This window comes from Thermobia domestica, chromosome 9 (genome assembly GCF_964235325.1).
Source record: "Thermobia domestica chromosome 9, izTheDome1.hap1.1, whole genome shotgun sequence".
Taxonomy (NCBI): Eukaryota; Metazoa; Arthropoda; class Insecta; order Zygentoma; family Lepismatidae; genus Thermobia; species Thermobia domestica.
The window spans coordinates 234,861,161-234,872,949 of record NC_137462.1 but is presented as its reverse complement, the minus strand read 5'-3'; the positions used below and the strand labels follow the sequence as shown (position 1 = coordinate 234,872,949).

Sequence of the window (11,789 nt, the reverse complement as noted above, 5' to 3'; positions counted from 1 at the left end):
TAAAAATATATATTCAATATGTTTTCTCGTAAAAATAGAAAATATTGCTAATAACGTATTAGAAAATATTTTTTAAATATATGGAATATATTACATTTCATTGTTTTCCGTATCATATATGGAAAACATTTTTAGTATCATTTCGAAAATATTTCCCCTCTCAACAGTGAAAACATATTACATTACATCCAACACAATATTTCTAGTACAATTTGTGTATTTTTTCTTACATTATTTTCCTGCTAATGTTCTAAAAATATACTTTCTGTACTTCATAAAATGTTTTCCAAACATTTTTTAAAAAAATATTTCCGGTAAATATTTGGAATACTTCTCAGGTATAACAAGGAATATATTTTCTCCAGTAACGAAAGAGTATATTCTGAAAACAATGTAAAAATGTTTCTATAATATATAGGAAAATGTGGTTCACTAAAAACACAATATATTTTCCAAAACATAACGGAAAACATTTTCTATTCATTTTTAATATGTTTTCCTTTCCCTGTCTTAACGTTTTATATTCAAAATTCGATAAAATATTCTGGAAATAATACTAAAATATTGGTCGGAAATGCTTCATTTAAGTTATATGAGCAGATTACCAAAATACTTTTGTAAAAAATTAAGTAAACCTTTTTAAAATATTTCTAAAAAATATTTGTTATATTACGAAAGAATTTATTTTTAAAATATTCTAAACGTTTTTAAAAATATATATTCAATATGTTTTCTCGTAAAAATAGAAAATATTGTTAACAACGTATTAGAAAACATTTTTTAAATATATGGAATATATTTCATTTCATTGTTTTCCGTATCATATATGGAAAATATTTTTAGTATCATTTCGAAAATATTTCCCCTCTGAACAGTGAAAACATATTACAATACATCCAAAACAACATTTCTAATATATTTTGTGAATATTTTCCTGGATTTACTTTCTGGCAAGCATTCTCAAAATGTACTCTCGGTAATTTCTAAAATGTTTTACAAACATTTTTGAGAAAATATTTTCGGGAAATATTCGGAATACATTAGGGAAACCAGAATGGAAATCTCCAGAGAAGGAAAACCTTTTGCAAATCAAGGAAAATATTTTCTTTTGGTTGAGGAAATATTCCTTGCTGTGTGGGTAGTATTGGATCCATAATTTTGTAGTTTGACTGTGAGTTGTCAGTTGATCTACTTTCTGATATAATACAGTAAGAGCTGTCTGGATATTTGTGTTCACTGACAGAACTTGAAAGCAATTATACATTCATAATAATGAAATGTTTAAACTCCAACTGACGCTTGATAAGGTCTTATTCAGTTAATAGTTCAAAATTTAGTTCAGTGAAGCTTTGCTGTGTGAGAAAATGTGCACGTAAGGCTCTAAGGACGTAAGGCGACAGCTCATCATTTGAACTATACTGTTACTTGCATACAGTGTATTCCGAAGATTTTCTAAGCAGTTCCTCCGATAATCGTACTGATTGAACCCAGAAAAGACATTAAGAAGTGAAATCCTTCCAGACTGACTTCAACTGCAGACGAAGGGCTTTCAGTAACAGCCGACGACAGAATTCCAAAGGCTTTATGACAAATTGGCTGATCAAAGGTTACGAAAACTATTCTTTGATTTAGATTTTCAATGTGTTTTGCAGCAGAAAGAGTAGGCATTGATACAGCATTTAGAAACTAGCACTTACTCTTTTAGAACAATAACAGAAATATTTTAATATGGCAACAATAGATAAGAAGGAAATACCAATTAACTAAAAATTCACGAAAAGAACTTTCCAACTTACTTCTGTAATAAGATATTGCTGTCTAAGTATTAAATTGACCTCTTCATGGGGACACCATATTGAATCCAAATGGTGGTCTTATTGACTATATTCTGATCATTTGACCAAATATCTTTTATGCCTTGGATCCTTAAGCAAACATCACAAATCAAATAGAGGAGACATGTGAGTGCACACAAAACTATTACAGCAGGCGCCTGAGAATAATGTCAACTTATCGAAAATTGCACACCCAATGTCACATAAATGCGACTAGGTCTCTTACATTTTAACTAAATAACTTTTAATCTCCTATGTAGCTGTACAATTTCCAAAACATAAATTTGCGCCTAAATTTTCCTAAGTCCCTTAAAACTGTCATTTTCGTATCAACGGATTCGAAGCAATAAGAAGGAAAGTAACAGGCAAATATTAAAATGTAGATTGTATTAATATATTTAAAAATGTGAAAAATAAATTCGATTTTACTACTGGTACAATGAATAAGAAATATTGTCTTTCAAAATATTATTCTGAGGGAGACAAAGGGTATTTTAATGTTTTGCCTAGACTAGGATACCGCATATATTCTGAAGTGAAGGAAATGGAATTCAACATATAAATAAGCTCTCATAAGTGAAAACGAGTTTTTAAAATCTGCTCTAGAGAAAGTTGACATTTTCTATTATCTTTTCCTTTTGCATTCAAAGCGATAGTGCTTAAGGTGGGAAGAAGATCTACGGCTTTAACCATTTTTGTGGATGAGTGCACTTATTTCAGATAGATTGGTTTAATGCGCTTCTTTTAGTAGATTTTATCGTTAGATAACTCGTTTTGAAAAATGACAGCGTGAGTTAACTCGAGATATAGGCAGTTTTGAGGGTAAGACCACGCTCATCCCTGAAATGTATATATGTTTCAGTTGTTATTGGTTTAGTAAAAGGAATTAATAATATGTTTTAAAAGTTCGTCTAAAATTATGACACGATAGTTATGTAACATTGGTAAGTTATTTGCCTTTTGAAGAAATTAACATAAATTGAGATTGTTATAACCTGCAAGTTTTAGCGAAAAGTAATCATGGTTTCAAAATACTCATCTCGGTATATTTACAAAATTACTTATTTTCTGAGTTTTCCACGTAATAACATAATATAAATAGTATAGTCAGTTGTTTCATAGACACTCTTTACTGCGCGTAACTGTGAATGAAATGTTGTTGCACCTGGGTATTTTATAAATAAGCGTCTCGTGCCACTGAATCAGTTGATATTTAGAAAAGGATGTACTAGATGCATGGTAAGAAACCTTACATCTAGACACATTGGAAGATAAAAACAAAGGCATTAAACTCTTGGAACATTACAATTAAGATCACGGGGAACTTGGTTTGCAGTTGTTTAGTTTATACTCCTGATGTCCCGTAATTGTATAAGCATCCCCTTGAAAATTTTCAGAACTTCCTTCGTGAAACCAAGTTTGACAAGGATGACTCTCTTATGACGTTAAAGTTTGGCTTGGAAATGTCAGTTCAGAATTGTACTGTGCAAGCGTACATGCCTTATTTCTGGTTTGACATAAAGCTAGATAAAAGGATAGAAATTAGATTCATAAACAAAACTGTGTCAGTGAAACAGTTATCCATACAGTTTGAGGTAGTAAACGTATAGAACAAAACAATGGATACAGATAAAAACTGACGTGACATTACGTTTCGTGCAAACCTCGTAATTAATTATATTAGAAGAAACTTACAAGTACAAACTTACGCCTTGTGGGTAAACATATCTTCAGGTGCTAACATATTATATGTATAGCAAAAGCCTAGCGGTGTTAATACCTCACTTTCCTCTCCGTAGTAATCCAGATTACTTTTATAGGAATAAAGCTGTAACAAAATATCGAAATGAGTAAATTAAACAGTCATGGTTCTTAGTATGATGTATGTTGTTAACTTTCACAGAATTAAAAAAAATAACTAATGAAAATTAAACAATCAAAAAAGTAGTAACATATATGCTTACATATACAAAGAAACGAGCTATAGTTACTTCATCACATACTTCTAAGATGACATTATGCGCTAAATGGACTTATCGGAAATAGCTCCAGACCAGCCGAATATATGTTTGTTGAGGCTAACCTTAGCTGGATAGCAAAATTTAGTGAACAGGTCTTTAATTGTTCCTTAATACTAATTGTTTTGCAATTATTCGAATGGGCACAGACCACGGTTGGTACCTTAAGTCGGTGGAAAACTCCCTTCAATCAATACATAATGGCTCGTAATGTCTTTTTATTGTCCTAAATTCAATCTCCCTATCTACGAGGTTTCTTGATCCTGACTTACGTGCTGTGTGTGCGACAATCAGTTAGAAGCAGAGAAAGTAATTACTAAATACTTACAAAAAGGATGTAACATATGGGGATGAAAACTGATGCCCTACTTACTTTACTGTACTGTATGGTACGGTACTTTACTGTGAAAGGTCATGTTTGAATTTAATGAAATTCAAATGTTTCAGTTTTAAATAAAAAAGTGACCAGTTGAAAGGAAAGGTAAAGAGAGATAGATTTCACTTATAAGATGAAAGGAAGAGCACTAGCCTTAGTAATTCCAGATTGACTAGCGTCGCTCTCGTTATCTGGAATGATGAATGGATCTCTCTTACTTCTTCTTTCTGGAGGAAACTGGTAACACTGGAACTAGTAGACAACTGGAATCTAATCCTGTCAAGCTGCTATGGGCATTGAGTCTTCTTCCATGATGAATATGCGATGAATCTGCGATGAGTTTCTGCCGCAATGAACCTTCAGAATGATATATAATTGAATATGGAGATAGACTTCTCCAACTAAAGGCCTCTTCTACATTCGCTGTGATCATCCTCAAATCTTCATGATGAATACCCCTTGCATACGTGGTCTTCATAGTTTTGTTCGATAAAAAGGCATGACCTAGACGAACAATGGACTAGGAAGCATAAGACTATGAGGAGGGTAATGCACAGCACAAAAAAGGAAAGTAGTCTTGCGTTTATTGGTATCATTGTAATGATGAATTATATGCTTATTCAAATTGTCCGAGAATATACATCATAAGTAAACGTTCTGTATTGATAACATTAAAGATTTCAAATATTCTGATAAATTCAGTCGTAGAAGAAAATAATCTGATTAAATAATGAAAATTGAATTTAACAAACTAAGACAGAGGTACACTCAACTATGCGATACTTAACACCCACGTGACGAAATTATACGAAAATTTTAATTAAAAAAATAAATCGAAGAGATTCAAAAAATAAATGTTTGTAGAGACTAAAGAGTGCATTATAAAATATGCTGTTTGTTTTGAAAGTAACTTCAATCACATGCTGAATACGTATTTCAGGGAGAGTTTACTGTAGATCAGCGGGGGCTTAACTGTAAGCCGATACATGTATTTACAGCGCCTCTGCGAAGATGGAAAGCAAACAGAAAATTAAACATTAATACTTGCATAATATCGTTGTGGGTAACTTGTAGTTTGAAGAGTTAGTGTTGACTGTTATTAGTGTTCATTAAGAATAGAAAGGGAAAGGTGGGAATGATGACAAAATTGATGTAAATAACATGCAAATAAAATAATTAAAGTTGATTGCTAATTTATAAACTATAATAAAATAAAGAATGATAATTAAATGAATAAAATAGGTCATAAGTATAATGGAATCCTATATATATATACATTCCTCTAATGTAGATAATAACTTCAAAATAGAATGTGACCAATACGCGAAAAGAAAAAAATGTTATAATACTATACAGCTAACCAAAGATAGTAAAATTAGACGACACAATAAGGGTACTGATATCAGTTTGAGGAAAATGAGCTTTAAGTTATTTAAGTTTAAAGCGACCTTGGAATTTGGAAAAAAGTTCCAACGTATGGTTATAGCCCCATACACTGGATATAATCAAACTATAGTAAATCAGTACGATAGAACTATTCACCACATATAGCCTAATACCCTAACTAATATACAAAATCTCTTTATCCTCTTTCTTCTCTCTTGAATCTTGTTATCCTCGGGCATCGAATCCTGGACATCGATCAAAGCATCGAACAATAGACTACAAAATGGATGGAAAAGCGTTCTTGCAAAATGTTGGAATTTATCTTCTTGCATCTTCTTGATGTATCTATGTAATTATCAATTCATAGATAATTTTCTTCATTCTTCACCTACTCAGATTTCGGAAGTAAAAATATAAGAAACTTCTGTAGCCAAATACTACGTTTTCCAAACAGATTGAATGTTAGAATTCTTGAAGATACCAACATATTTGAAATATATAAATAAACTAAGGTTAGATGATTGTAAATAACCTTGTAATTTGAAAGGAAATCCAAGTTTCTGAAGTCTCTAGTTTTGGAAGTTTGCGATTTTTCGAAGTTTTCTAGTTTTTGAAGTTCGCCACCAACAGATTTGGATGTACAATTCAAAATCACGAAAAACTATTTTCTAAGCATAGCCAGTACTAAAGAAAGTTCATCGTCCAACTATAAAATGTTCCAATCTGCTTCTATCTTCAAGAAAGTGATTCGCACAGATGTTACGTACGGACTAACAGGTTCTTCGTCTATGGGAAAGTATATTGGGAGTAATTGTTGATAGATGTCCCAATTTTCCTTATCATAAATATAAAGTACGATACGGTCTGCATCATCAAAAGGTTCTTCGAGAAATAATCTCATTGTACCCAAAGCAATTTTGGGAGTATCTAACTTAATAAGTTTCAACGCTCCAGTAGAAATAGTAGAAAATACAATCGTAGAAAGATCATTATCTAACATAACTTTGAAACAATTCTTATACGTCTCACGCAAAATCTTCTTATCCGAATTTCGTAGTGCACATGTCATAATTACATAACTAGCTGGTAAACGATGACCATCGACAATTTTCGATCCCATGGCTTTAAAGATGCTATGCTTAAATACTCTTCTAAAAATTCGGATCCCGCAGTGTATTGAATTGCTTTGACTCTTCAACCTAAAGGTATCAAAGTTTTATTTGTTGGATTAACTGTTGCATCTGCTTTTATATCCATTATGTTTCCTTTATCAACACTAACCTTCTGATTGATATCCATATTCCACGCAAATTTTGGGATTTTGCTGTGGATCTCTGTCCTATTGTAGTCCATGTTGGTAAATATTCGACAATTACAACATCCTTAATGTGAAGAGAAGCGATGAAAGTTTATTCTTCTATGCATTGGCCCCATTGTAAATTTCCTCAGCTCTTGGTCCTTGATGATCTTCGTGTATCCTCTTCTTCGTTTTCATCGTAATGTCTTGAATGCAGACGTTGATAGGCATCTTTTCGTCAGAATTTTCAAGGTTGTCTTCCTCTCCCGGGTTATCCTTTTCGTAAAGGTTTTTCAATCTCTGAACTGTTGTACTATCTACCTTGTAGGATCCTCGGGCGGGCGTGTATTTAATATAATACGAGGTCGGATTTTCTATTCGTTGAATAATACCTGAACCAATGAATTTACCACTAAATGCTTTTGCGTGTCCTTTCTTCCTTGTACTATCGAATATCCAAACTTTTTCTCCCTCTGTAAAAGCACGTTTTGTGTGTCTTTTGTCAGAAAAATTTTGTTGTCGTTTTATGTTGCTTATAAAGATTTTCTTGTGCTCTATCTTTGATCTCTTGTAACTGCTGAAAACGGATAGCATTGTCTTCATATTAACATGGGGTATTTATAGTTGCTTGATGAAGTGGCCTAAGTTTAAAACCAAAAAGGCACTCAAAAGGAGAAATTTGAGAAGATAAATTCTTAGTAACATTAAACGTTAAGTGAGAAACTATGGGTTGTATCAAATTAATCCACTTTCCTAAATTTTTGTCACATAATGCCGATTACAATCGTTGTTGCATATTTAGATTACAGATTCCACTTACACGATTATTGTAATGCCCATGTGCATTTACAAAATGCATGTTAGCAACAATCATAGCAGCATAATTCTTTGAATAATCCGCTAGTGAATAAACTATCTTTATCTGAAACAATTTCATAAATAACTTCCATACTTTAAAATGACTTTACGATAGAAAATCAAGCCAAAGTTCTTGCTGTAACATCGGGAGGAGAATTTGCACTTATATATAGTGTACAATTGTCTACAACAACTACTATATATATTTGTGATTCAACATATTATTGGGGGAATAGGTTCCATCAACATCAATATGTATAGATAGAAGAGGAATAAGTAAGTAATGAAAAACATGGAAAAGCAATTTTCGATTTTGAAAACTGGAAAATGTACACTTAACACATTTCTGATATATATATTTCTTCATGTTCGGAAGATACACTGCTTTTACTAATATATTATAAGTTTTAGAATAACCCAATGAGATGATCTTAATGCACACGTATGAGAAGCACTAAAAGTTTTGTAGCGCAGAGAAGTAGGAAATGCAACTACAAATTTTGTACCTTAAAATATTTTGCTTTCTATAAAAATATCATCCTTAATAATAACATATAACGCTTGCCGTTCAATCTTAGGATTTCTAGCTTTTCTTTGTTTCAACCAAGAAAATATATCTTTTGAAAGAGGATCTTTACGTTGCTCTCTTGCCAAATTTAGTTCATCTAAGATTGAAAATAAATTAGCTATATCCTGACTAAAAGGATTCTCCGATTTTTTCATTCTTTTTTTCATATGCCAAGTCTCAAGGTGGGTATGAATATCGTTGTTGAATAGCGTCTGCTTCTGTATTGCTAGAGCCACTAAGATGTGAGATAGTAAAATTGTAGGATTAAAGTGTACTAAGCCATATGTATCTGTAAGGAAAATTTTGCTTACATTCTTTGTTTATTTCATATAAATCAAACTATAACAATCTGTTTTTTTTAAATGACGACCCAAAAGAAAATATCTAAATAAAAGTAAAGAATACAGCAATGCTAGTAACTCATGCTGATGTGGATGTAATTTTCTTCCGCTAGGACTGGTCGGTCTACAGCAACAACTAATAGGAACTAGACTTGTGTGGTCAGGTGAATTTTGAGGTTACTTTAAGAGTCCCGAGACCCAACTTTGCTGCATCAAAATGGAGAAATTGAGCGTAGTCAGGCTTATATCTCATTAAACAAGGAGCTGAAATGATGGCCTGGTTGATATTATTCAATGTTGTTTCTTGCAGTCCTTTCCAGCGAAAAGGAGCATCTTTTTTGATCAATGAAATTAAAGATTCTGCCAGTTGATTACAATTGGGCAAATATAAACGAACAAAAGAAGTCAATAGTAAAATAAATCTTTTGACCTGTTTGTTTGTTTCGGACATTGATAAATAAAAATAGAATTTTTGAATCTTTTCGAAATAGACAAACCATCTTTACTAACAGTGTGACCAAGAACTTCCAATGAATATTCCAGTTTAGATTTTTTTTCTAGGGAAAGCATTAAGCAAACTTCCTTTATTCTGGGAAACAACTACTTGTTAGCTGTACAATTTGTCAAAATTATTAGTAAAAGAAAAATAATCATTCATATAGAAATATATTTTATCTTGTGGAAGATCTTCTAATGTAAGTTTCGTTAGATTATTCATATTACTGACACACGAATTTACTTCCTGAGGCAATAAATTATAATGATATGAACCAAGAGCTGGTATTGAAAAACTGTAGTGAGTTTTGACTCTTCAGTAATAAGAATATAATAGACAGTACCAAAAACATGACTCAAACATAAATATATGCGTGCTGCTAAATTAGTCATTATTTCCTGAAGAGGAGGGACCGGAAAACTGTCTGAAACCATCTTATGATTAATATAACGCCCATCTTCTTTAAATCTAAATTGTCTATTCTTCTTTTTAACAAATATTATCGAAGAATTATAAGGCCTAATTCTAGGTTCAATGATTTTCCTTTCTATAAAATGTCTATATGTTTTAACCTCATCCCGTAAATGATATGCTATGGGAAATTACGGTCTACAGTGGAATGCTATATACTAATTCAACCTTACGTTTATGTCCTTTAGCACTTCCATAATCAAATTCATTCCAGAAAAAGCAAGAATAAAATTCTGTTACCAAATCCTATAATTGTTGTTGTTTATGTGGCAATAATTCAGGATTAACAATAAACGATTTTTGTCATAACCTACAGGAATAAATTTTGTACTTACTGCATTCACTTGATATACATTATCGTTAGCACAGTTTTGTTTATGAAAGTTTGTACTACTGATAACGTGGTCCAGAGAACACAAATCTATATTCTTTTTTTTAAGTTTACTTTTCTCAGGATTAAGAGTAGAAATAACTGGATGAATTACGTCTGCTACTGTTTTACAGACAAAAATTTCTGCTTGAGTATCTATTAATTCCTTAGGAACTAGTAAGTTACTATTATCTGGAAGATCATTTACTTTCTTCAATGTGACCTGTTCACTTGAGTTTGGAGGTAGAACTTCAGAACGCGCCACTAAGTATGGTTGTTTATATAATTTAACTATGTGAGTAGAAATTTAATCTACAGATACATATGGCGATAATTCATATTTTGAAGGGATACCAAATTTCAAAATTTGAAAGAATTACTGTTTTGATCAACCATTACAAGGTGATTCTTTAGGAAATCTTGGACAATTATACTATTATAAGGAAAATCTTTATACACTCGAAAATGATGCATAAAATAGTACCCCTAGTTTAAATTTCACCAATGCAATTTGATCACTTTCTTGAATATTTCAAGTGATTCTACGAATAAAAGTCGTACTTTTGAGAATTTTATTCTTCTTGCTTAAAATATTACTTGAAATTATGCTAATTGTACTTTTTGAATCCAATAAAAATAAATGCGGCTTATTATCAAAATATACTTTAACATGAGTCAAATTAGATCAAAATGAATGGAAACAGAATATTGCGTACCATTTCTAATATTATCATACATACTACTGACTGGTTTATTCCTATTATTTACCTTAACATTGTGATTTACAACATTTACAGCATTGTCCGTCTTGTTAGTCTTAATAGAAGCAATAGTCATAATTCTCTGTGAATGGGGTGTGAGCACATAGGATGGATTTCTTCGCTTCAAACGCGAACGCTCATAAGCTTCTATACGTAAATATTTCTGTTTGTGTGAGTAAGCAGCTTTTGCAGGCGCACTTCGCTGCACAAGGTCTTCAAGCTGGAGTTTGACACTGCAAGTGACGAGGAAGGTCCATAAACCGTGTGAGTTGAATTTTGATGAAAATTACGGACAAGATTCAGTTCGAGTTGCTAAGTAACGTAGTAATAGTGGCTCGATGCGCAAATGCTTCGTTGAGCTGCTACACCGACGCGATCTTAAAATACAGTAGGCTATGTAGAAAAATATCCTTTTAGCACAAAAATAAAAAATCTTTTGGTAGATCTGACTTCCCCATTGAGAACCGTGATAGAGCATCTATATGATGGAATGCATCCAGTGCATGATCGCCATCTTGAAAGGCGCCACGAATCGCTTTCAAATATGAATAAATGGCAAGCTAGTCATGTTGGGTATCAAATAGAACTGAAATTTACTTCTGAATCTCTTTTCGTAATCAAAGTTTACATATCTGTTTTCACTTCAGATTTAAGAGCTCTCTCACCCACAGAAACTTATACAAACTGTGCAAGTTAACTTCGTGTTATGAAATGCGGTCGTGCCAGCAGTTGCAGGGTTTTAACTAATGCGGTAGTAGTCACTTGATGTATACACGACTCCAAAAGTGCATTACCACCTGCAATTCTCGTTTTCCTGCAATAGCAGGCAACCCAAAAAACTCGGCGGTTGGGTTGGTTCCGAATTCGAAAGGCGCTGGACCAAACCTCAATTTTGTAATAAATATATCAGTGTGGCAGACTGCAAATGAGAGAATAAAACAAATTGTTAAAAATAACAATAATATTATCATAACGGAGATGGATGACATCAAAAGTTACAAAATGATCTTAC

At 32.2% G+C, this 11,789-nt stretch overlaps 1 protein-coding gene across 1 annotated transcript; it reads right to left on the bottom strand.

Moving 5' to 3' along the window:
* Positions 1–6,321: 6,321 nt before the first annotated feature.
* LOC145661168 (ADP-ribose glycohydrolase MACROD1-like) lies at positions 6,322–6,735 on the bottom strand. The gene has a single exon (XM_081726617.1). It carries the CDS (start codon positions 6,733–6,735, stop codon positions 6,322–6,324), a length of 414 nt encoding a protein of 137 aa, XP_081582743.1.
* Between the last annotated feature and the right edge of the window lie 5,054 nt (positions 6,736–11,789).